Source organism: Anolis sagrei, chromosome 6 (assembly GCF_037176765.1).
Source record: "Anolis sagrei isolate rAnoSag1 chromosome 6, rAnoSag1.mat, whole genome shotgun sequence".
NCBI classification, from domain to species: Eukaryota; Metazoa; Chordata; class Lepidosauria; order Squamata; family Dactyloidae; genus Anolis; species Anolis sagrei.
The window spans coordinates 69,268,768-69,296,472 of NC_090026.1; the positions used below are offsets into that span (position 1 = coordinate 69,268,768).

At 38.0% G+C, this 27,705-nt stretch overlaps 1 protein-coding gene across 3 annotated transcripts in view; it reads left to right on the plus strand.

Annotated features, from left to right (window-relative positions):
* VPS41 (VPS41 subunit of HOPS complex) overlaps positions 1-27,705 on the plus strand; it is a 137,670-nt gene that overhangs the window by 8,206 nt on the left and 101,759 nt on the right. Inside the window, exons 2-3 of one of the 3 annotated variants that reach the window (XM_060781605.2) lie at positions 2,493-2,574; positions 24,753-24,860. In XM_060781605.2, the coding sequence (XP_060637588.2) occupies positions 2,557-2,574; positions 24,753-24,860 (126 nt within the window). In that variant the 5' untranslated portion in view covers positions 2,493-2,556. The remainder of the gene's footprint in view (positions 1-2,492; positions 2,575-24,752; positions 24,861-27,705) is intronic. The other 2 variants (XM_060781603.2, XM_060781604.2) reach the window with 2 other exon arrangements.

Consider the following 27,705-nt stretch of genomic DNA (forward strand, 5'->3'; position numbering starts at 1 on the left):
AGCCCGTATGGTAATGACTTATAAGCAATGTCTTACAAAAAAAAAAGTCTGAAAAAAATGAAGACATCAAAGTTGCTTGGACCTAGAGATGTAGATCCTTAAATGTCTAGGAATCTGAAATATTTTTCAGTCTTTCATAGACGTGATGTATAAAAATAGACTCCTCTTTAAAGATTCTGTTTTGATCTTTAGATGTTGTTTCCTGACAGGTCTGAATTTTGAGCTTCATAGAGATCATGGTGGTGAAGTAGTTTTATTTTTTGAAAAAAAATGACTTTTGCAAGAATCTTTATCATGAAGTTACTATTCAAAACTAAAGTTGTGGTGTAAACATTGTCGTGTAATTTGGCTATTCCTATGTACCCTTTTCCACTCTTTTCCATCACACACATGTAACCTGCTGTGATTATTCATCCTATTGTCTAAATGTTACCTCATTAAGGTTTGAAATAATTTCTCGCTTGTGCAGTCTTTCTACCCTGCTGCTGTTAGAATGCTTACGTTCACTGTCAGCATATTAGTTGTAACCTTTTATTGCTATTGATAACTGTAAATAAGTTAAGTAAATCTTCATTTTGCTGACCTCTTAGAGGAGGCATGGTATCAGCACATTTTGCCACTGGACAGGGGAGAGATTAGCAAGAATAGACTCAATTTCTTTTGTGTGTCTATGTGTGTATGTGAAACTATGATTTATTGCCTTGTGCGCGAGAGATTTTAAAGGCACACATGCCTTGATGGCTTCAGAAATGGAGCAGTAAGGATAATACTGGGTTTTGTCATTATGCTTTTCAGAAGTCTTTTTGCACAAATTTACATTGTTTCTTCCTTTAAAAGAAATTGAGTATAACCTGAGTTCTCATGGAGAGATAGAACTATCCAAGGTGAATCACAAAGTAAAAAATGTCGTAGCAATTGATGGAGAGGAATAGCATTATCAAACAGCAAATAGAATAGTGAACAATATATGATCTGGGTAAAAATGTCCATAAATATCTCTATTTTTAATGGAAGTTTTATTCAAAAGACTCGCTGCAGAAATAGGATCAGAATTATCAGTCAGATTACAAAATGCACTTGTGTCTGTTTTTATGGATATGTATTCTTGAGATTTGTATTTCTCATATGATCTGGTCTAGTGCCCTTTAGTTAGAAAAGTTTTGTGCAAGCATTATAATAATTAACTTATTTGCCTTGCTCCTCTAATTTTTGTTGTTCCTTGAGATTTTGTTCAGAGGTTCTTGCATGGGAAACATACAAATAGACAGCAGTATGATTCAGCTCCTCTCTGTTGGCCCTGCAGTGCTTATAGCTCATGGATGTAGTTCTGAAGGTGGAATACACCGACGTGTCTGTGAAATGGGGCACTTGCAGAATATAAAATCCAGCAGACTCAACCTTGCCAAGATGAAGGGGATCATAGTATAAATTAATTGCATGACCAATACAGAGAAATCAAGAAATACATCTCTTGATAAATAAGCCTCCTTATAAATTTGGGTAGAATATTTGTTCTCAAAATAGAGTTCAGCTGTGAAATCTTGCTGTAATATATGAAACAAATGACCAGAATTAAACAGTTTGTTAAAGTCATGGCTAAATTGCCATTGTGAGCCCCCAGTGGCGCAGTGGGTTAAAGTGCTGAGCTGCAGAACTTGCTGACCAAAAGGTTGGAGGTTTGACTCCAGGGAGCAGGGTGAGCTCCCACTGTTAGCCTCAGCTTCTGCCAACCTACTAGTTCAAAAACATGCAAAGATGAGTAGATTCAACGGGAAGGTAATGGCGCACCATGCAGTCATGTCGGCCACATGACCTTGGAGGTGTCAGTGGACAATGCTGTCTCTTTGGCTAAGAAATGGAGATGAGCACCACCACGCATGACTAGAATTAATGTCAAGGGGAAAACTTTTCCTTTACATTGCCATTACAAATTTTTCTGTGGGTTGGGGAAAAGATTCAGGTGCAAAGAAACAAGAGATTAGTTTGCAAGACTAAGTAATTGTCTAATTCTTCAAACAGTACAAAGCCTTCCATATATCTAAGAATAGCAAAATGATTATGGCATTCATTGACTGACTCTTTCCTAATACTACTTTGTCACTTCAAGTAATGAATCTGGGATCATTGAGCTAGAGATGTAAAACTATATTTTTTACCTAGATCAGCCTTCTCCAAACTAGTACTGTATTGGTTAGACATTTCCAGGAATTGTAGTTTGACACATCTCGAGGATATCAGGTTGGAGAACACTTCACGGAAATGTGATTAGAATTTCTTGGAGTTTGGCGGGTTAATACAATTTATATCGGAGCAGCAAAAAAGTAATAAAGATGCATTAGGATTGCAGTATCCTGTACATATACAGTAATAATTGGAATAAGTTCCCTTGAACTTACAAAGCTGTAAATACACATACATAGGATGGTGCCCTTACAGTCTTCATAAGGCCTCCTTCTCTTTTAACCATTTCTTCCTTCTTACATTGTTTTCAGGACCCAAGATTTAAAGAAGACTCTACGGATGAGTCTGAGGTAAGGATTGCTTGAGAGTGTCATCATGCTTCAACCCTTCCAGGTGATGCTCCAGTTGCATTAAATCTCCAACCTTTGTCCATAAGCATGGAAGGCATGCTTTTCTCTCATTTGTGCTTTGGCCTGGCTGCTCTAGATGGGTATCAGTAATCTGTGACCTTAAGGCCCCTTGATGTGGGTTAGGTATGAAAATGTAGATTCACATATATAAGTGGTTGAAAAGCAAGAAAGCATTTTTCGAGCATATCGCTAAAAGTGTTGATATTCTACTGCATTAATTCATATTTCAATTGGATCTTCCTTAGCATCAATGACTTTAAAATGTCATCCACTGAAACCTCAATCAGTCCCATCTGTATTTCTTTAAGTGTAATGTTAATTTGAGTGTGATGTCATGATTCTCGGAGTCAGTGAACCTTTCATTGTATTTTCCAATTATATGTGTATTCTTCAGCTGACTTGCATATATCATCCTACACATCAATGACTTCTGCTAACTGGTGAGAATGTTCATCTGAAATTTCCTTTTGAAGAGGAAGTGTTTTGAAGAAAGATATCTTTTTTAGAAATGCTTGGAATTTTTTTTGCCACATATAAACTTAGTTTTACCTTGCAAAGAAAGATTGAAGTCATATTGATTTTACAGTACAGCAAACAGAAATGCAGCATTCCTATAGAAATTTTCTTTCAATGATTCACATTGCTGATTCTATAAAATTTAACTATTCTTGCAGAGATAAAACTTTGGCTAACATCTGCCTCTGTAATAGCCAACACACTTTAGAAAGATATAGCAATTCCACACTGAATACCTGATCATTCAACTTTAGCACGTTACTAAACTGATGATGCCAGTTTGCATGTGTACAAATATACTGGTAGATCACAATACTTTTAATTTGTTGCAAAGTATTACTTAAAATAGTCGTTGTTGATACAAGATACAATGAAAAGAAATGAGAGGACCTGGATCTGTTAATCCTTTTTTTAACCTATGCAATAAACCCTTCATGTTTTCCTTTCATGGAAAGCTAACTGTCTGTATGTGCACTCACAAAATTTACCAAACCCAGTCAAATTTCACATTTATCTTGAAAGTTGTAGAAGATATCTTTCCCTGTGTTCTGGTTGTGAGAGTGCCCAAAGCAAGTAACTCTTCATAGTAAAGAAAATCTTCTGTTGTGACCCCAATGCAGTATGAAACTTGTGCTGAGTCAGTAATATTAGCTGATTCATCCAAAGTGACTGGATAATATATATATTGTATTTTGTTGTTTTGTTGTAGGATGTAGGCATCCTACAACAATGCATTCTTTCACAAGTTCTACATCGCTGAACAGCTTATCTTTTCCCTGAGTATATTAGCTTCTTTATACGTTGCTTTAGTGTCATTATTTCCAGGTCTCATTGCTGCTGGAAAAAATTGCATTTGCTTTTGCTTTTCATCTTTTAATTTCTGTTATTCAACCTTTCGTGTGTCTCCTGTTTGAAATATTTTTGGTCCTGATGAGCAGAGAATTTTTATAATGTTCACATTGCAGTATCACGAAGTAAGGAAATCATCTTACCTTTAGTAGAAGCAAGATAATATTGCAGTTCCCAATTCTTGGCAATAGTATAATAGCTGGGACCCTACACTATGCTGCTTGTGTAACGTGGCTCTGAATTAGGGGAACATGTGCGCAAGTGAGTGCACCGAGTGAGAGATGCAGCTGCGGCGGAGTCGTTGCAATGGAAGGAAGGATAAAAAAGAGGGGGGAAAGACAACCAAAGGAAGTAAGGATAAAAACGAGGGGGGGGGGATACTGTTACATTACCTCACCCTTATCCTGTCCCTCCTGAGTTAAATTACTTCACTGCTGCAGCAGAGTCGGAATCCTTGTAATGGAAGGAAGGATAAAAAGGAGGGGGGGGGGGATACTGTTACATTACCTCACCCTTATCCTGTCCCTCCTGAATTAAATTACTTCACTGCTGCGGTGGAGTTGTTGCAATGGAAGGAAGGATAAAAAGGAGGGGGGAAATACTGTTACATTAGTTCACCCTTATCCTGTCCCTCCTGAGTTAAATTACTTCACTGCTATCCTGTTGCACCTGCGTCTTTCACTCGCTCCGTTGTCTCGCACATGTGATCCCTTCATTAATTCTGACCCGCTTTGCACAACTAGTGTAGGGTCCCAGCTATCATACTATTGCCCAATTCTCATTCAAAAATCTGTTTTCTTCCTTTAGTTTTATTCACAAGTTGTACTTCAAACAGAAACACAGTGCGCTGTTCTCAACAGCCTGCCGTAATTTACCCCCATAAACTCTTGTCAACCAACCTCTTGCTGTAGTGCTTCAGTCAGGTGGGGAAAATTAGTACTAAATCATGAGAGCAGAAGCTATCAATTTGGCTTACTTGTTCTACTTGTGTAGGCCAATCTGGGAGGATTATTTTGTCAAAACCTAATTTATTATTCCGTATTTTAAATTTGTTCATTTTTAAAATAAAATAAAAATATAAAAGACAAGGAAAATGTATTAATAAAAGAGTTTGTTTTATTAAAACTGGATTCAGTCAAAAGGCAGCACTTAAAGACCTAGAAGGCCACATGTGACTTTAAGCCTGTATGTTTCCCATGCATTGACTAAACCCATGATGGCGCACCTATGACATGTGTGTCAGCATTGACACTCATAGCCATTTTCGATGACACACGCGGCCATATACATAGAAGATGGGGCCGCATCCCAAGAAGGACATTTCATCCTTGGCTCCTACACCAGCATTTTTCTATAATGCCGAGATATATGGCATTATAGAAAAAGCAGGTAAGTTAAATAATTAGTTTTTGGTTTATTAAATACAGTTATATATTACAATAATATATTTTTGTTATTAAACTATAAATATCATGAAATTATGGTTTTTTTCTCGAAGTGACACCCAACCCGAGTTAGGCTCGTTTTTTTTTGCAAGTATTGACACACCAAGCTAAAGATTGCCCATCATTGGACTAAACCAAAAGTTCCCAGACTTTCAGCAGCAGAGCCCTTATTGAACCAAAGTTTCCAGTGGAGCCCCAAGAAATATTTAGTGTTCTGTGAAGCATATTACACACGATACTTATACAGAAGTATGAATAATAAGGTATATATAAGGTATATTTATTGATAAAGGAAGCAATAGTAAAAAAAAGAACTTGACACAATATTATTCATTATTTAAATCTACAAAAATGATACTATGCAGCTGTGGACAAGTCTACATAGGGACCACCAAACGCAGCACCCAAACACGAATCAAGGAACATGAAAGGCACTTCAGACTACTTGAACCAGAGAAGTCAACCACAGCAGAGCACCTGATGAATCAACCTGGACACAGCATATTATTTGAGAATACAGAAATGCTGGAGCACTCCAACAACCACCATGTCAGTACACAGATAAGCCATTTAAATCCATAAGCATGTGGACAATTTCAACAGAAAGGAGGAAACCATGAAAATGAACGAAATCTGGCTACCAGTATTAAAAAAAACCTCTAAAATTATAACAGCAAAACAACACTCAAACACAGGAAAACTCCAGAGAGGAAACAATCAGGGACGGCTAATCACCTCTCAACAAAAGATTCCCCCAGGCACTAACAAGTTACACCAAAAATCTACCAAGCCATCAAATGCTAATTAAGATGGCCAATTGAAACATTCACACACACACATATATATACACACACATACACACAAAATCTTTGGATAGCATAGGGAAGGGCCAACACCCATGTGGTGTTTGTTTTGCGGCCTATGTCCCTGTTCAGAAGATTTCACCTCACATTCTGTCCCCGTGATAATTGGATTTTGAAAAAATTGGCTTGTGGAAACAAGGTGTGGTGATAAATCTTCAGCAGAGACAACATTTTTCCATGATAACTCTTTTCAGGCATGAATTTCCCTTCCTAGGGGTAGATTTCTCTCACTTCTTGTTGTCTCACCCCTGCTTATAACTATGAGTCATATGTAAGCTGAATGCTTGTAACTTGGGATCTCCCTGTTTATGGGAATATGTTGATGTGAAAAAGCTCTGTTCACTACTGTACCTCCTTCATAGATAGACTAGAATACTTTATGCATTGACTTCATGACATAGAAAGCAATAACACACTATAAACAAGAAAGTAAACAAAAATAAATCTATCCAAATTCTATTGATTTGTTTTAAGTGCATAATCCATATGTCTTGTAGTTAATACATAAGTAAATATTTGACACTGAACGTATCAAGGAAAAATCCTTCAGGCTATGCATTTTCTAAAAATTAAGGAAGCTGTTTTATAACCCACTTGGGAAGTCACATCATTTGAAATGCTGATGATACTCTATGGAGTATAATTTAAAGGAGCTTTTCCAGTTATATGTAAATTGTTGATAGGCAATATAGATTATTCAATGGAAATGCTACAGCACATGTGGAAGCATCTGATAGACAGTAGAATGGTTTATGGAACTCGAGTCAATTGAAACAAATTTTCTACAAAGGAACCAGCAATTACATTTATCATTGTGATCACGTACTAATGAGACTGTTGAGTACTTCAAGGAGTACTTCAACTACTTGCTGAATAGAGTGTGGTCTGATGAAATCCTACTTTTATATGTGATGGTCCTGTACTTTAATACAATATTTCTGTCTGACAGTGTAGAGCATGTGTTTTCAAACTTTTAAAGCTGTGGAGCCCTTTTTGAAGGAAAAGTTTCTTGTGGCACCCCAATAAACTTTTGGACACAGGGGCCACATTGCATGTAATGTAAATAGCAAGTAAGATCCCCCAAATCCCCCAAAACTTGTGTTTTAGTGGTGTTTTTGCCCATATCCCAGGCCTGAAGTCTAGATTGGAAAGAGGTCTGTTCTTGTGTGGAATTTTATGATCATCAGAAGCAAGTCAATTTGTGTGATCTTTCCTTAAAAACCAACTTTTATTTGAAGCCTTTAATTTAAAAACTTTGTTTCAGTTTGCATGAGAATGCAACAGATATTACAGCCATCCTATGTTGATTGATTTTTTTCTTGTTACCTCATGTCACCTGTCACTGTTCAGGAGCAGCTCTCAACGGAAAGGAATGGATTGTAGTTTCTTTCAGGGTTCTTACAGTGGAACCTTGACTTAAGAGCACCCTAACTTAACAGTATTTTGAGTTAAGAGCCATCACTTAGCCTGCGTTCCACTTTGACATACGAGAAGAGTTTTGAGTTAAGAGCTAGTGCCAGAGGAAGTGTTTGTGTGAAAATACAGGGCTTCAAGGGAGCAGCCTTCTGCCTCATGCTCTTGTCCACTTTGGGAAATTGCTGTCCGCTTTGCTCTTGTCCATTTTTAGGAACTTTAGGTTAGTTGATTTTGTGTGGGTTTTATTTCTGGTATGTCAGCTTCATGAAGAGAGGGAGGGAGAGAGCAAAGGAGGGAGGCAGCCTGGAATAAGTACAGTATGAAGAAAACAATCCTTCTGTCTCTTCACTCTGTTCTTTGTGCTTCCTTGCCAATATTTTGTTCTTCTACCATTTTAAGTTGATCTTTGTTTTGTTATTGTTTCATGTGAATGTGCAGGTTTTGCCTTTCTGTTACACTGTTATTTCAAATGTGCTTCCTTGCCACAACTTCGTGCTTTTACTATTTTAAAGCTGATCCTTCTTTTTTATTGTTCCTTGTGAATGTGCATTTATACATTACTAGCCGTCCCTTGCCACGCGTTGCTGTGGCCCACATGGGGGTTCTGTGTGGGAGGTTTGGCCCAATTCTATCATTGGTGTGGTTCAGAATGCTCTGTGATTGTAGGTGAACTATAAATCCCAGCAACTACAACTCCCAAATGTCAAGATTCTATGTTCCCCAAACTCCATCAGTGTTCACATTTGTGCATATTTAGTCTTCGTGTAGAGTTTGGTACAGACCCATCATTGTTTGAGTCCACAGTGATCTGGATGTAGGTGAACTACAACTCCAAAACCAAAGGACACTGCCCACGAAAGCCTTCCAGTATTTTCTGTTGGTCATAGGAGAACTGTGTGCCAAGTTTGGTTCAATTCAATCGTTGGTGGAGTTCAGAATTCTCTTTGATTGTAGGTGAACTATAAATCCCAGCAACTACAACTCCCAACTGACAAAAATCAATTTTTTTGAGTGAAGGACATACATTGGCTTGTTAGGTGTCCTGTGTCCAAATTTGGTGTCAATTCGTCCAGTGGTTTTTGAGTTCTGTTAATCCCTCAAACGAACATTACATTTTTATTTATATAGATTTGTTACTTATAAAGTACATTTTTCTTATTTAAAAACACATAACAAAAAAATTGGGTGTGGGGAGGTTTTGAGGGCCCTGAACAGGTTAATAGCATTTCCGCATTGGCACTGTAGGGGTAATGGCTCACTGGCACTCCTCCAGCTCTCTGCATGTTGCCAGGAGTCCCCTAGGCTCAAGAGGGTGATGTAATGGAAGACACACCACAGGTTGAATCCCAACTGCAGAAGCTGTTTATTGCGGGCTGAAGCAATAGTGACAGAATGCATGGAGAATAAAATGGTCTGTCACATCCCCCAATGGGGCTGCAAGGCCTTTATCACTTTGACAGAGAATTAAAGAGAAATTGTCATTGGTGTATAGTAATTAATCATTTCATTGGTCTAAGCTGGCTATACAGATGTTCATTGGCTCTCCATAACTAACAGACAGGAAGACACATGTGGGATATTAACAATGGCACAACTATAGCCTATTGTTCTCCGGCCATGAACACTCCATTGGAAAGTATCTATAGGTCGATACTTCAGGTGGCTGGGAAATTAGTGGAGTTCAAGCTAACTAGTTCTGTCCTGATGTACTTTTATCCTTGAAAAGTAACTTTCTTTCTTTAGCAACGTTTTCCCAAACTGTCAGCACTTTCTGCAAAAAAAAAAGGCCCTGCAAATCAGGACATATGGGACTTACAGTCATTGAATGCATCCATGGAAATTCCCTTTTAAAAACTATGTCTCCCTCAGCACAATTCGTTAAACCCTATTCATGATGAACTGCTAACCTGAACGTTGGCAGTTCGAATTAGTACGACAGGGTGAGCTCCCATGTGTCAGCTCCAGCTTCCCATGCAGGGACATGAGAGAATCTTCCCACAGGATAATAAAACATCCATGTATCCTCTGGGCAATGTCCTTGCAGACAGCCAATTCTCTCACACCTGAAGCGACTTACAGTTTGTCAAGTCACTTCTGACATGAAAAAAATGCACTTGAATGGGAAATTTGCTTTGAGATAAGAGTGAATTAAGAGCTTGTCCACAAATTAAACTCTTAACTCAAGGTATCACTGTATAGCTTAATTCCCTCTTGGTTATGCATTGCAAAATGCAATGCATGTTTATTCAGAAGTCCTACTATGCTCAGTGAGGCTTATACTTAGGGAAACGTGTGTAAGATTTCCCTTCTACAAATCGTGTATGTTCCTTACACTTGATTTAATTAGTGTAAGCAAAATACTCGTAAGTTAAGATTTATATCACATACTTCTGTGTGTCATGCTTAACTGTTCAGTAGAGACAGCACTAGTGCTTTCTGTCAACACTTCATACAATTGTACAAGATCCTTTTCTGTAACTGCTCTTCAATTTATTCTCTTATTTCGTAGCCGTATATGTGATTTGGGGCATTACAAGCTCTTTCTTATCAAGTCGACAGGCTACTATTCATTCCTGCTTGATATGATGAGCAAACAATAATCTAAAATGGTATTTTAATTCTCAGGAGAAAAAACTACTTTAGTTTGGAAAGTATATTCCCTGCAATCTTGAAGCACTAACATCTTTTCTTTACCTTCCTCTTGTATTGTTGTTGAAATTGCATGTATGATGCACATTTATTTTATTTTCCCCCCTTTCCATTGCTGTTTCTCCCCACTAGAGATAAAGAAGAAAATGATAGAAAGTATTATTGTTGAGCAGGTTCCTGTTACACTGAATAATCTTAGATGCAATATGGCTTTGTAAGGTGGTTATTTTATAGGATCATTAAGGGCGATGGGATCCTTTGGAAAAGAGGTCATGGAAGAATTGACTGTCCATAAAGTTGAGAAAAGATTTGCTAAATTTTGTATACAGCAGTTGGTTTTACGCACATACTTTAGAGCTTGCATAAAGGAAGAAGAACTCAGGTGGAAGCCAAGGAGACAGACCCAATAGGTTTCTCATCTTTCTCCTTTACGCTATATCCTTATTCTTTACTAAATTACATGTTTCAGAAACAGCTTGCCATATGAAGTAGAGAACAACTAGAACCATAGAATCATAGAGTTGGAAGAGACTACGTGGGCAGTCCAGTCCAGCCCCCTGCCAAGAAGCAGGAAAATCGCATTCAAAGCACCCCTGACAGATGGCCATTCAGCCTCTGCTTAAAAGCCTCCAAAGAAGGCCTACACACTCCGGGGCAATGAGTTCCACTGCTGAACAGCTCTCACAGTTAGGAAGTTCTTCCTAATGTTCAGGTGGAATCTTCTTTCTTGTAGTTTGAAACCATTGTTCCATGGGCAGCAGAAAACAAGCTTGCTCTCTTCTCCCTATGACTTCCCCTCACATATTTTTACACGGCCCTCATCATATCTCCTCTCAGCCTTCTCTTCTGCAGGCTAAACATGCCCAACTATTTAACAAACATAATAATTCATTCTTAAATCACAGTGACGCTATATAAATCTCATGTTTGTTATGTTTACAACATTTTTTTGATCAGCTGAGAGGAAATATACAAATTGATAAGAGTTCATTTGTATTGAGTCCCGTGTCCCCCCCCCCCCCCGGGAGATTGAGAAGGATGGGGTACAAATATCTGAAAATAAATAAATAAACAAACAAATAAATAAATATTACTACATCGAATCAGATAGTTCTGACATTTCAAGACAATGGGAAATAAGGACAGGCAGTCCTCCATGGCCCACAGATGCTGCATCCATGGATTCCACTACCCACATCTTAAAAAAAATTCAAAGAGCATATTTTCATTTGGCCATTTTATAACGGGCACCAATTTACTATGCCCTCATATATAATGCCACTTGAGCATCCACAATGGATACCAAGGGCCCACTGTAACTTCATGTTTGTATGATAGTTGAGATATACTTTATTGTTTGCTCTGCATTCAGTGTCTCATAGGAAAGGTTCACAGTTATGCTGTCTTCCATTTCCCTTGGAATTACAGCACAACAATCCAATAATTTCTCTAACATGGCTTAACATCCAATCAACATACAAAATTTAAAAAAAAACCCACGGAACATAGAAATGATTTGTTGTTCTGAGCCAATGGAAGGAATATTTAAAATACTGTATATACTCGAGTATAAGCCTAGTTTTTCAGCGCCTTTTTTAGGCTGAAAAAGCTCCCCTCGGCTTATAATCGAGTCAAGGTTGTTTATTATTTTTCTCTGTTTCATTTTTATTACATTTATTATTTTACTATTTATTATTATTACATTTATGTTATTTTACACTATTATAATTTTGTTACATTTATTATTTTACTCTATTATTAGTAGCAGTACATTTATTATTTTACTCTATTATTTATTTATTTACTATATTTGTATATCGCCTTTCTCAGCCCATGGGTGACTTTATTATTGTTATTATTACATTTATTATTTTAAACTATTTATTATTATTATTATTATTATTACTACTTTTATTATTTTACTCTCTTTATTATTATTGGAAGGATACGTAAGCACATTTACATGGAAGAAGGTCAGAATGATGGTTGAATCAGAGTTGGACAGTCTTATCTTACATTACAGTTTTATGTAAAGATTCAAAAACATTTAACTTACTGATGCCTTAATTACTGTAATATTATTGGTATCTATTTTTATTTTGAAATTTACCATTTGCTGTTATATTTCCCAACTTCGGCTTATATTCGAGTCAATACATTTCCCCAGTTTTTTGTGGTAAAATTAGGTGCTTCGGCTTATATTCGGGTCGCCTTATACTCGAGTATATACGGTAATATGTTTTAGTTTAAATGGAATTTTTAATACACAGGTTTAAAAAACAAATGTGTAACCAAGATGGTAATATACATCATATTACGATTGACTTCTAAACTATGCAGCCTACTTTTGGAATTTTCTGTATTTAGTATTCTTGGGTGAAAATTTGATAATTAGTTTAACGAGAAAGTAATATTAACTGGAAGTGCGGATTCTCCTGCTTGGGTGTTATGGGGTATTGAAAGTGTAAAAAATTCTGCAGTGTACACCAGTTAATTGAAATACAATTTGAAGTGATATAGTATCAATGTAGTGTGTAGTTGTTTTGCCCTTGAAAGAAAATGTTAATTCTTTGATGTGAATAGAACAATAAGCATTTTTTCCTCCTTTGACCTACATTCTAGTATACATGTGGATAAATGTAATGCTGCCTACTATTTCGGGATGATGGAAAAAAACAGACATTTTATATATGTAGTTCTCTACACCCAAGTATCAAACTGTGGGTCAGAGGCTTTCTCAGTAGAAATAGTCAGAGATAAAACACCCTGAAAGAAGAAAATCATGAGAGACATCAGTGAACAGAAAGCAGAAAAGTGTTATGTAATAAGAAGCTGTGGGGCTTTATACAATACCCAGGTATTTGAAAATACAGAACTTTGTAGGGGTGCCCTTTCATAGATCTTTATAGAGCTGCCAATGTCTACTGTAAAGAGCTGGTATGTTCTGACATTAAAGTATGTTTTCTAACAATCTCTAGGAAAGAAAGTAGGATTGTGAGGTACCCAAACTTATACAGAGCTTGGTGGGAAAGCAAAAGATCCTTTTGAAGGGTAAGAACGATTGAACTTGGAGTTGGGACTTGGTGTCTCTTTCTCTACTAGACTGTTGCATTTGTAGTTCCTTTGTTGTGACTTCTTCCTGTATTATTATATTTTCTGGGTGTGTGTATAGAAAACCATTTACAAAATAGCAATTTCAAGTTAATTTGGCAGGTGGCGTGGAGTTCAGGTACAGGTATGTTGAGAATAAAAAATAACAAAGCACCTTAAAGGCCAGAGATATTAGAAGGACTTGATGCTTATCAGTCAAATATGTAATCACATCAGTTTATTAGAGCGGTGACAAATAGGAAAGAGCTATAAATTCTTTCAAAAAACTATTCTCAAAGGCTGTGAAACAGAATTGTTAATATTTTGGCACTACAGCGGGTTTCAGTTGGAGAAAAAGGAAAAGAAAATCCTGATTCCACTTACAACTAGAGAGGTATATTACCAGATCCAGTCCAGTAATTTTTAGCATTTGTAGAACTCTCTTCAGTTTGTCACTGCTCGATGGGTTGTCACCTTATCGTGCTGAGTGGGCTTGCATGTTCCAATGTACCTGTGGGTGTAACCAATGGGGCATACACTCCTGGGGGGGGGGCTCAGGGGAGGTTCCAAACTGAGCACAATCTGAAGACCTCAACGATGGATCAGGTGGACGATAACATGGTACATGTTACAACGGCTGCAACAGATTGAGAAGCCACTTTCGTCGTGTTAACCATGCCACTGGTTGGGACCCTCACTCTGTGAAGACCGTGTGTTGATTGGCTGTGCACCGACTTACACACATTAAAAAAAACTCATGCACATGCATCTTCTAAGAACTTGGAATGCCATCACACTCAGACAATGAGGGATTGCCCAAGTAAGTAAGTAAGCTCTAATAAACTAATGTGATTACATATTTGACTGATAAAATTACCAATTTCTTTTAAAATCAAGCATCTGCTAAATTGAAGTCCCTCTTATCTCTCTGGCCCTTAAGATTCCTTGTTACTTTTGCATCTCACCATACCTGTACCTGTCTTATTTTTTTTAAGAATTCAAAGATGGACAAAGGGAAGGACAGGGATTGCAGATTTTGGTGGAAGCACACCATGTATGTATGGCTCCTGGCCATAATGTTGTAGTCCCTAGATCCTAATTCTCTTCAGACATTTTCATACAGAGGCTTATCTTCTCCACAGCGCATGTACTCAATTTAGTCGTAGTTTTGACTTTTCATTACTGCCAGTATTTCTTGACTCTCCACATATATCTAGTGCTTCAACTACAACAAGCCATTTCTTTGGAGAGGGAGCAAGTGCTGCCACTCATCTTCCTTTCCCTGCATGCTTCTCAGAAGAAGAGTCCTCTTGGTTATTAAATTAGATTTTTCAACTGTGCCTGAACTTGGAAAATCACAGTTTTAAGGAGAGTTTACAGATCAGATTCACAAATCATACTTTTATTTCCACATTGGATGATCCAATGGATGTAATTTTTCAAATGTCCTTTTCAGTTTGTGCATCCTGAGGGTGTGGACAGGATCCGTGAAAATAAGAGAGCCATCAAGTAGGCTAGATCCTTGTCCTTCCTGGCTTATGTCAAACAAAAACAGAGAGTCACTGTCTTAGTGGGCTAAATTAAGGCAGAGCAGGCAAAACATCAGGAGAGAATGCTTCTGGAACATGGTCAGACATCCCAAAAAACTTACAACCACCCAGTGATTCGACAATACATATTATAAAACAATTACTTAAAAAAGCAACACCCAGATCCCACCTTTATATATAGGAGGCAGCTGTGAGGCCTATTTTTTCTCTTATGAATCAGCCTGTGCTTTGAGATCTGATGGGAAGGCCCTTCTGTCTGTCCAACCATCCTTGTACGTACATCTGGTGGGAACATTGGAGAGGACCTTCTCAGTGGCCTGTGTTGAAAAAGCCACCTTTTAATCCCTCCATAATAATAATTATCAGTCAGTGTGCAATGTACCATTTTGAAGCAAGGTATTGGTGCTTATGGTGGCTTCCCAATTCCATGAGATTCTGAAAGAAACAGGTTATATAAATGCATTTCAATCTTGTTTTAGACCTGGCTATGGAAGCTTCATCATTACAGGCAGCCCCCAAGATACGAACAAGATGGGTTCTGTAGGTTTGATCTTAAGTCAAACTTGTATGTAAGTCGATATATATATATATGTGTGTGTGTGTAACTCCAGCCAAATATATACATATATAAGCTTTGAATAGCATAGGGAGAGTTACCACTCATTTGGCATTTGTTTTGGTGTCTGTGCCTTTTCAGAAAAAATCACCTCACTTTCTGTCACTGTGATAACTGGATTTGAAAAATTTGGTTTGTTGTGGATACACGGATTGATGCTTCAGTAGAGACACCTTTTCCCCATGATAATGCTTTCAGAAACAAATTTCCTTTTTGAAGGGTAGATTTATCTCCCTGTTGTTTCACTCCTGTTCTTAACTATGATTCGTTTGTAAGTCAGACGTTTGTAACTTGGGGACTGTTTTTATGTCTGAACTATGCATTGTCTATTTCCTATTCCTCTTAGATGCTGGTTTCTTATTTAGAGCCTCATGCCTTGACATCACATTATAAGGAAAGGTAGATCATATGGCACCTTACAGGAGATGAGGTAGAAATTGTTTGAGGGCATTACCCACTACTGCCATTGCTACCAGAAGATACCAGAAGATACATTGAAGATTTTTTGACATATACCGGTAGTAGCCAGCATTGTGTTGTGGTTTGAGCATTGGACTACAACTCTGGAGACCAGCATTTCAATCCCAGTTTGGCCATGGAACCCACTATGTAACCATGGGCAAGTTACATTCTCTCAGCCTCAGAGAAAGGCAATGGTAAACCTCTTCTGAAAAATCTTGTAATAAAACCCTATGGTAAGTTTGCCTTAGTGTCACCATAGGTTGGAAATGAAGGCACAACAAAATAACAACAAAATAATCAAAAGGCACATCCCAACAGATGTATGGTCTTACACATTGTCAGAAGTCTTCAGAAACTGGGTTGAATGGATTGATTAATAACTGTCAAAGTCTCTTGGTAAAAATGTCAGTGATATCAGTCTAGTAAAATTCAGGAAATCCACAGTAGTCTTATTTAGACATATTAACATACGGTAACACCTCACAGCAATGGCTCGTATCAACTGGTCTTTAAGTGGGAATATTGTTTCCTTACAGTTTGTGAAAGACATAGTGGCCTAGAGTACGAGATCTAGGCCTTTTAAAGAGAATGCACAGAAGCTGAAATGTGCAATACAGTTTGGGCGATCCACAAACCAGGATGTGGAAATGTAGCATTAACCAACATGAGCAAAGGCAATAAACTGAAGTGTAGTTTTGATCAAGAATGGCAAATGTCCCAAATTATTCCTGAGATTTTGAGTATGTTCTTTGAACTACTCTGAGCACAATTATTTTGCAGAAAAGAGTTACATAAATTAAAATCGAATCTGATGTGTCTCTTGTTATGCAAGTTTCTCAGAGGCTGCTATCTTGAATTTTGCCATGGTTCAGCTGTCTGTGGAAGCACTGGGAAAGGTTGTATCAACACAGCAGGATTATGGATTGTGCACAATGGGATTTTATGACACGGTGCAGAATTCAGCAAAATCCTTTCTCAGAACTCATTTTTGGAGAAGCTGCATCCTAAAAGTGAAAATAAGTTGGCATTTCATGCTGATAGCATGACTCTAGTTTTCATGGCAACTCAGAATAGCAGAAAATGTTGTTTTCTTTTTACTTTTCCCACTCTGAATACAACCATTTTAACATATATTCACAGGCAGTAGCCATATCATCATAGTTCTTTGCCTTAGTGCATCCATCATTTCCCCAAAGTGTGAAAGGCTAACACAAACCTTGTGTATAAAATGAATGGCAAGGAAATAAAGAAAAAGAGGTAGATTTCTTACAGAAAGCCTAATGTCCAAATCTGTTTTGATCAGTTCAGTAGTTATGGGTCTTTGATGATTAAGCTTGTGAGAATCATACTTAGTAATGAAATGGAAGTGCATTTTTTCTCCTTTGGGATGTTCATGTGTACAAGAATACTGCCATTGGATTTGAACAAAGGGTCCCCCTAAGGATCTTAACACTCTGGCAGGCTCATATGGAGATACAATCTTTCAGAGAGTCAGGATGTAAGCCAAGTCAGGCTTCATAGGTCATAACCAGCCATTTGAATTTTGCCTGGAAATGAATTTATAAATGGTGAAGTTGTTTGAATGGGGGTGGGGGAGTGGGGGGGGGGGTTGCATGTTCTTGGCAGCCATACGTTGAGTGCCTTGCAGTGGTCCACATGAAATGCAATAAAAGCTTGTGTCAGAATAGCCAAACCTGACTTTCTTAGGCATAGGTACACCTGATGTAGTAGTCTCACTTGTACAAACTATTCTTTAGAATGTTGCACAAGCAGTACACATTACGCATGGTTAGGTTCGGTCGGAATCTTTGTAATTCGGAATAAATTCAAAAAGATTTACTTTTTGAAGCGATTTCAAAGTTTTTAAGGAAACCGGAAGTCCCTTTGCCCCTCCGAAGCTTTTCCCGCCATTTCTGTTACGAAGCAGTAAGTGAGTTGGAACTGATTCAGCATTTCTGTTTCCCTGGCCTCGGCTCAAGCCTGGAAAGCTGTGTTAAAGCAGCCTGGATGAATCCCCCCCCCCTTCTTTTCCCCTTCCATTCTGCCAGGGTTCTGGAAAGCCATGTTAAAGCACGTAGCCTGGATGAATTCTCTCCCCCCCCCCCTTCCTTTCCCCTTGCATTCTGCCTGGATCTTGGAAAACCGTGTTAAAGCATGTAGCCTGGATGAATTCCCCCCTTCCTTTCTCTCGTTCTCCTCTCCTTTCTTCCTACTGTTTTCCTCCTCTTCCTCTGCTTAAGTGGCTGAGGGGATAAAGGAAAGGGCCTAAGGATCTTAGGAACTGTGAGAGTTGAAGTCCAAAACACCTTGGAAGGAATACCTGATCTGCTCTCAGGCCCCATATACATTGCCATGTAATGCATATTGAAGCTGCATTATGTACATACTCAGTGATGTAGACTTCTAGCATGCAGTTTAGCTGCCTTCTATGAGTCTCCATAATGTATAATGCAGCAGGTCCGCAGTTTGAATCTGGTTGCGGGAAGGTAATGGCGCTCCATACAGTCATGGTGGTGACATGACCTTGGAGGTGTCTATGGACAACATGTCTCTTTGGCTTAGAAATGGAGGTGAGCATCACTCCCCTGAGTCCAACAGGACTAGACTGAATGTCAAGGGGAAACCTTTACCTCTACTTTGATAATCTGAATTACGTGACAGGAGGAGGAGGAGGATCGCCTCCTCCTCCGCATTGACAACTGAGGCTAGGCTTAGAGTGTAAGAGCTCCTCGGTAAGGAGTGGAAGAGCCCCTGAAGTTTCCCCAGTGCCAGTGCTGTTTTTTTCCAACTGCACATGCGTGTTTGCCATTAACGACGCTATTCCGAAGTTTCTGAAAGTTATGGATTTTGGGGGGGGGGGGGGGGAATCGGAATTCAATTCCGAATTAAACCACCAGCACCCCCTACATCCGAAACGAGTTTTGAACCATTTTTTTGATCAACCAAGCCTAGTACACATATCTTTGATCTCAGGGAATGACCTGACCTTAATTTATAATGCTCTGAGCAGACACATGGAAAATATAATGGGCTTAAAGAAGAACCACCGGGTCTTTCGTGATATGATCTGTTCTCATTTCTGGGAAATTTTCCTCTTCTCTACTTCTAAAACAGACCTTTTCTCTGCATTTGCCAACACTCTGATCACCCTTTCGTATGCCTGGCTGGCATCCATTGTATTGACCAAAACAGAAACATCAAAACCTATTTAAACCTATTATTGTCTAGACCAGCTACATTTCTTTCCTCCTGCACCCTTCTCCTGAGCAGATCAATAAACACACAAGCTTTCAGATATACCAATGGCAGTCTATTAAATTTCCTTCCAAACTTGGAGACCAATCGGCAAAAGCAGCAGAAACTATATGCCAGACAGACAGCTGTCCAGCCAGCTGGCAGATCCTAGCTTGCCACTATCTAGACCAATGGACACTTAGGGCAGCAGAAGTCCTTTGTTTCAAATTGCTGGCATGGTCATATAAATATTTCTGTATTTTTGCATTGAGACATGTTAGTCTTTCAAGTGCTGACTTAGCTGACATCCACTTTGGCCAAAGTGAATAAATTCCTTTGATTTTGGCTTCAACTCGTCTTCTCATTCAATCCTTTGGGAGCTTGACATTCCGGGCCCCAAATTCACAATGTTAGGACAGATGGAATCACACAATACAGTGATTTTGTCTACTCTTCAAAACATAGGGCAGATAGGACAGCTAGAAAATGAAATTAGTCTTTTGGTCCAAGTCATTATCTATATAAATAAAAATGTAATGTTCGTTTGTGATACCATCAGAACTCAAAAACCACTGGGGGAATTGACACCAAATTTGGACACAAGACACCAAACAACCCAATGTATGTCCTCCACTAAAAAAAAAAAATGATTTTGTCATTTGGGAGTTGTCGTTGCTGGGATTTATAGTTCACCTACAATCAAAGAGAATTCTGAACTCCACCAATGATGGAATTGAACCAAACATGGCATACAGAACTTTCATGACCAACAGGACACACTGGAAGGGTTTGGTGGGCATTGACCTTGAGTTTGGGAGTTGTAGTTCACCTACATCCAGAGAGCACTGTGGACTCAAACAATGATGGATCTGGACCAAACTTGGCACGAATATTCCATATGCCTAAATATGAACACAGATGGAGTTTAAGGGAAATAGACCTTGACATTTGGGAGTTGTAGTTGCTGGGATTTATAGTTCACCTACAATCAAAGAGCATTCTGAACTCCACCAATGATGGAAGTGAACCAAACTTAGCACACAGGACTTCCATGACCAACAGAACACACTGGAAGGGTTTGGTGGGCATTGACCTTGAGTTTGGGAGATGTAGGTCACCTACATCCAGAGAGCACTGTGGACTCAAACAATGATGGATCTGGACCAAACTTGACACAAAAATTCCATATGCCTAAATACGAACACAGATGGAGTTTGGAGGAAAGAGACCTTGACATTTGGGATTTGTAGTTACTGGGATTTATAGTTCACTGCAATTAAAGAGCATTCTGAAACCCACAAACGACAGAAATGGGGCAAACTTCCCACACAGGACCCCCATGACCAACAGAAAATACTTAAGGCCATCCAGTCCAACTCTCTTCACCAGGGCAAGAATATGGAATCAGAGCCCTCCTGACAAAGACCCATCCAGTCATAAATATAGAGAGATAGATATTATTCTCTCACACACATACAGATATAGTATCATAGATTTGAAAGAGATCCTTAAAGAAGGACTATGATATGTTGCATATTCCAGAGTAAGCAAACCAGATCAACTCTCCACATCAACACTGACAAAGAATCAACAAGAAATAATGTTTACTCACAAGCATAAAGGAATTACATATATTAGAAACCAACACTTTCTTGTTCCTTTATTTTCCAGATCACCAGACTGGGCCACAGTAACGCATGGCAGGGGACAGCTAGTTTGTGTATAAAATAGTTGCCTATCAATAGCCAAAACACAGGTGACACCTATTTCAAAAGTCTTAGAAGTGAGTAATGTTCTGTCTGGATCAACCATTGGAATGGATGAAAGTGTCAGCACACTATAAGCAACAATATAAGATTTGCTTTACAAAAATAATTGAGATTTTTTTGTGGGGAGAGCAATGTAAGGGAGATGTCTTTAATTAAAAATGCCACATACTTAGTAAAAATCCATGTTAGTTGAGAAATTGATTTTTTTTCCTCCCAAGAAGAAAGCTGAGAGTTTTCCTGTATGGGGTAAATGTCACTCTGTTCATATCTTAAGCTTTGCTGCAAGTCAAGACTTGTACTATTCAACCAGGTTGTCATAGAAACGCAGCTAACTGTCATCTCAACTCAGGCCGCTGATGGTTTTATTTGTAGGTTTGCGGGATTATTAAAATTTAACAAAAATTATTGATTTGCTTTTTATTTACACTGCCTTGTGTTTACCTTTTAGAAGTTCATGCTGCATAAAAGCTTCTCCTCTGCGAGAATGAATAGTGAATATCGCGAAACGCAAATCATCAGATACCGTTCATGCTTTCCCTCTTTTTTATTTTGGTGATAGATAGTCTGCACCAATTGAAGATTCTTGTATTTTGCAAGTAGTTTTTTTATTTTGTTTGTTTGCAGCAAAGAAAAAGCCCCTCAATTTTCACCTTTAGCTTGATTTTTATTTAACATAAGAGATACCTGTCAGAAAAATCTTCAAATGGGTACATCAGGGTGCCTAAGATTTGAAGTTTCTCACGTTATCCATGCTTTTTGAAGTCTCGCCAAATGCTTCAGTGAGCTGAGTTTTTGAAAGTATATGTTTTTGTATATACATGTGAAAGATAAATTACTTAGGTTTCACTCATAAATAAGACAGGCAAAACTTATTTACAGTAACTTTATCTAATGGTCCGTGGGTGAATGCTTTTATGCAAAATACTTGAGGGACTAGAATTAAGTTTTCACTTTGGTTGCACATTTGATGTCCGGACTTCAGCAGCATATTGCATCTTATTATAATGTCTTGATGCCTCGAAGTCTGTCCTCACTTCACAGATTTCACAGAGTGTACACGTTGCAAGTGTCTTGTTTGTAACAAAAAAGTACAAAGGTGCAATTACTTGTTAATTGCTACCTAACTTGCTGGCTGTGTTAACTTTTTGATTGTAACTATTTTGCATCTCTCAAGAATGACGGAACACAGGTAATTTGTCTGATTTATTCCCCGTGTTGTAATTTGACATTGAGTCTTTCTGACTGGTAACAACTTTGTTCAGTGTTGGATTTACTGAATAAAATTGCTTCTTAGTGGACATTTTGACACATCGTTTTAGACAACTGCATAGTTGATTGTTGACATCCCTTCTTAATCCTGTTTTAAAAATTCTGTCATAGAAACTTCTTAACCCCAAAGCCTCTAGCCTGTAGTATTTGAAAAAGTTGAAATGATCTTTCCATTGCATATCAAGCTTTTCATCTTTTTGAGGATATTATGAGCTGAGAAAGTTTAATGTAATACAATGTGAACCATTTCATTGGCCTGTAATGCAGCATAAAGATTTACATTTCTCAACCATTGCTCTGTGAAAAAGGGTATCTGTTAGTTGAGTAAAGATATGTAATATCCTCCTTAGAATGCAAACAAGGTGATGATGTAGAAGTCTTAATATTCTTTGTGGTATTCTTCAGTTTCCTTATGTAAAGTAAGACAAAAAGCATGTTGGAAACATTAACTATTTCTTCCATATCAGGTTCAGTCAAGAAAAGCCATTTGCATAAATGTGTTTAGATTTTACCTATTACATTTTTATGTAGATGTCTAAAATTTTATAATGTACTAGCCATCCCCTGCCATGCGTTGATGTGGCCCAGTCTGTGTATATATGTTGCGTGTGTAAATATGTGTTTATATGTGGTTTTGCACATGCGTTGTAATGTATTTTTTAATTTTTCTTTTTGGCTTTTTAAATCTCTTCCACTGTGTTTTTCAGTGTTTTTATGAGTGATGGTCACTGGTTGGCCTGATAGCTGTATTGTGTCCAAAATTGATGTCAATTCGTCCAGTGGTTTTTTAGTTATGTTAATCCCACAAACAAACATTACATTTTTATTTATATATAGATGCTTAAATATGTAATATCAAGGTGACAAACAAAGATCTAGTAACCTCCAGCTAGTGGCCAATCTGGATTTCTTGTGGTACAATCTGTGAAATAGCTCCCAGTTGTCTATATACTGTGGGCCCTTGGTTTGGATCCAGGATACTAAAATACATGGATGCTCAAGTCCTGTTTTATACAGCGGTATGGTAAAATGTTGTCCCTTATATAAACTAGCAGAATCAGTTTGCTTTTTGGAGTTTTTAAAATATTTTTTGAAACATAAATCTTTTTGCCTTGTAATGTTAGTATAAATTGGCTTTCTTAGCGTTCATACAAGAGGAGAGGTTGCTGCAGGCTATGCATTAAAAACCAAATGTCGTTTGCCCACGATAGGACTCCCCTCAGCACTGGGAAGTACAAGGCAAGACAGTGCCCATTTGCCAGAATGAATGAATGAATGAAACATCATCTCCCCAAAGGGACTTGGGTTGGCTGACAATGCACTCAATAGTGCAAACCATGTAATACAACAAGAACATAACAAAAATAATACAATAACAGTAAGATGCATAAACATAATTACTTAAAACATAATATAAAACCTCCCTCGACCCTGTTTAAAAACTCAATAAAGTGCAGCAGTAGCTATGGATACAAAGAATAAACTGTACTTAACATCAGAAATAACTCAATCCTCAAGAATACCAGTTAGGGTTCTAAACATGATCAAATGCCTGTTTAAATGAAATTCAGAAGGACAAAGGAGTCTCCAACTTCATATTATGCTCTAGAAGCATTCATTCAACATGCTTCCTGAATAGAACAGGTCTAAAGTCTCCCCCCAGTCCACTGTATAATATCTTTGGGCCTCAGTCAAAACTTAAAAAGAGGACAAGCTAAACATAAGCATTTACTTGAAGGAGTTTGGAGCCCTAATAATGCAGATTGCAATGAATAAAAATGAACTAACATTCTCCCAACATACAAGCAATCTCTGTGATATTGGCCCAAAACCAGAGTGCTCTGATATTCAGGTGTGCAGAGGCTGGGTTTTGCTCTGATGCAAAGTAGAAAATGCAAGTCACCCGTCCTCTCGAAATACTTCTGCATTATCTGCTGCCTGGAAACATGTACGTTTCCCACATGAACATCTCTCCAGGCCTCTGACAAGATACAAAAGAATGGTGGGAGTCACTTCTGCTCTGTCAGATCTCGAGTCAAGGTTTTCTCTACAGGCATATATTTTAAAATGGACACAACTGCTTTTCTGTTTTCTGTCATTGCCTTTTCTATATCTATATATTGCATGTTTTATGTGGTCAGAGAATGTATTTTTTCATACCTGTGTTATACCTGTGCATATCTTTGCCCCCCCCCCCCCCCACACACACACTTCTGTTTTTGTTTTTTTTTAAAAAAAATAGCTACCTTTTGCATTACATTACTGGTTATTAACACAAAATAATGTACACTCAGAATTTTAATGACAGCAATGAGTATTGAATGTGTAGGTGAGCTTTTCATGTTCTAATGACTGCATAGTGACTGCACCATCAATGCATAAGTTTCAAGTGAATCTGAACACTGTTATTTCTCTTACAATATCTCAATGCAGGAAGATGACAGTGAGGAAGAACCCAAGCTGAAGTATGAAAGGCTTTCTAATGGGGTAACAGAAATTCTCCAGAAGGATGTTGCTAGTTGTATGACAGTACACGAGAAGGTAAGGTTTTACTTTTGGAAAATGTGTAATTTCATGTGTGATGTAGTGATTTGGGTGTTGCTTTAGGATACTGACAGACTCAAGTTCAAATATCCCCTCGGCCATTGAAACCCTGAGTGACCTTGGGCACGTCACACTCTCAGCTTCAGAGGAAGGCAATTGCAAGCCCACAACTGAACCAAGAAAACCTATGATGGGTTTGCTTTAGGGTCACAATAAGTCAGAAAGAACTTGAAAAATCACAACAATGTGGGTATGTTCTCTTTGAGTGCATTTGCCCTTTGACTCCATATCGGAAAGAAGGTTTTACAACTGCCCTTTAGCAATCTAACAGGAATTTGTTTTATGACAAATCTATAAGAGAAAGGAATGTTTTCCTTTAATACAGAAATGTGTTAAATCGGTTCTGGAAACTTTGAGTTCTTCGCATACAGTACAGATTGTCCCTGCATATGGGAGACCCGTTTTGTCTATTGCTACTTGCTGAAAAAGTAGAAAACAGGTGTGATGCTTTGATACAATGTTTTTGTACCCACTCCTTACATCTATTATCTAATCACTTTTCTGACATCTTTGTCAAATGCTTGATGAATAAACATGACCTTGGTGTGGGCTTTCATTGGCCCCATGCTGGGATGCATTATTTGCATGTAGCCCTTTTCTTTATCCTTCCTGTTTTTGGTAATGTTAAATTGCTGATCTTTCTTGGGATCAGGCATTCATTCCCCACTGTAGCCACAGGTAAAAGAAACAAGAGATATTGCTGACAATTGATCCAGTGTGTATTATAAAGAATATCAGACAAGGCTTGTTGATGATTGCAGATGAGTAAAGTTCTCTATACTGTATCAGTTATTGCTAAGTAATCCTGAGTACAGGATTACTTAGATGTTGAAAACTTCAGACAGAATTTGAAATCAGTTCTGCAAAAAGATCCAAAGACTACTCTTGGTTTCCTAAGTATATATTTACACCAACTCTTCCTGTTGCTGTAAATCATATACTGTTTTGTATCCCTTAATACAATTTAAGGTTTGATTCCAAATCCATATGCAGGCAGTCCCCAAGTTACATCTGACTTACAAATGACTCATAGTGAAGAATGGGGTGAGATAACAGAAAGTGAGAGAAATGTACCACACAGAAAGAAATTTTGCTCCTGAAAAGAGTTATCATGGGGAAAAGGTGTCTCCATTGAAGTTTTATCACCAATCCTTGTTTCTACAACAAGCCAAATTTTTCAAAATCCAGTTATCACAGGGGCAGAAGGTGAGGTGAAATCTTCTGAACAGAAGCACAGACAGCAAAACAAACACCCCAGGAGTGTTAACTCTTCCCTATGCTATCCAAAGCTATCTATCTATCTATCTATCTATCTATCTATCTATCTATCTATCCATCCATCCATCCATCCATCCATCCATCCATCCATCCATCCAAGCTTTGGGTAGCATAGGGAAGAGTTAACACACCTGTGGTGTTTGTTTTGCTGTCTATGCTCCTGTTCAGAAATAGTTAGATAGATGATAGATAGACAGACACCCATAAACACACACACATACGGCTGGAGTTACACTTAAAATGTACCTGTTCCAAATTTAGCTTAGGAACAAGCCTACAGAACGGATCTTGTCTGTAACTTAGGGACTGTCTATATATGGTTTGTTCTATTTAAAAGCAAGTTCTGTACTTACTTGGGGTTCTTTGTAGCATAAACATGGTATACCCTAAACTGCATTTTAATGCCTGCATGTATGAATTACTCATATTTTAATGTTTGTTTTAATGCTAGTCAGACATACATACATACAAAGAAGGATCCATAAAATGGAAGGAACCTTATTCTTTTGAGGGTTATTGATCACCAAAATTTGGCTTTTGAAGTTACTAAAGTTCTGTGATTTGACAACTGACAATTTAAATCTGAAACAAATATACATTGTTTGCCCCCCCCCCCCATCCCCCTCACCCAGCAAATGTTTTGGGCTATGCTTAAAATAGTTCCTGCATTTGGAACTATCCAGATACCATCCTAATTATAGTGTCACAAAGACTGACACAACTACAGAGTTGTTTTAAGTAACTGAGCACTTTGGGTTTTCTAGCAAGCTACACTATTTATGAGTAGGATCAATAATGTTAGAAGCTGGAGTGCAGGTGTCTTTTAGGAATTGGTCTCGTACAATGCTGAGCTAAAACTGAAGACAGAGTGTGTATCCTTTTAAAAAAATCAAACCCAATGAAATAGTCATCATAAATAAAGCTACAGCCTGTATGATAGATGTATGTTCCGATTAGAACAATTTGGCTTTGTTTGGAATACTGTAGACTGGCATATATTCAGACTAATTTCCCTTCAGAATTATTATTTTTTCCTTTCAGTGCTAAAACATATTTTCACTGGACTTGCTGTCTGCATTGGATGACTAATCGTCATGGCACCTGGTGCATTCAAGCAGGCCTGTGCAGTGGAATAGTCATACCTAGTTATGTCTGCACACCTGATGTTTTATTAACTAGTATTGATTTTTTTACCCGGGGGACTTTTTTCTTCCTGTAAAAAGGCAACCTTGCAGGAGTGAAAGGCATTGCAGGGGATGAATTTCTAATGAACTCTTTCTCTCCTCTCCCTCTCCCTCTCTCTTTTTGACTTCTCTTTAATGTGGCTTCATATTTTAAGTGCCTGAACTGAAATTTCATTTTAAGCAATTCCATTTTGATAAATCCTTTTAAACCTTGACTTTCTGTAAGGTTATTTTTTTTTTAAAGATTGTGCTGCTTGACTGACACGCTTAGTAGTGCCTGTAAATTTGAGCATTTCATTATAGGCTGCAATGAAGCATGC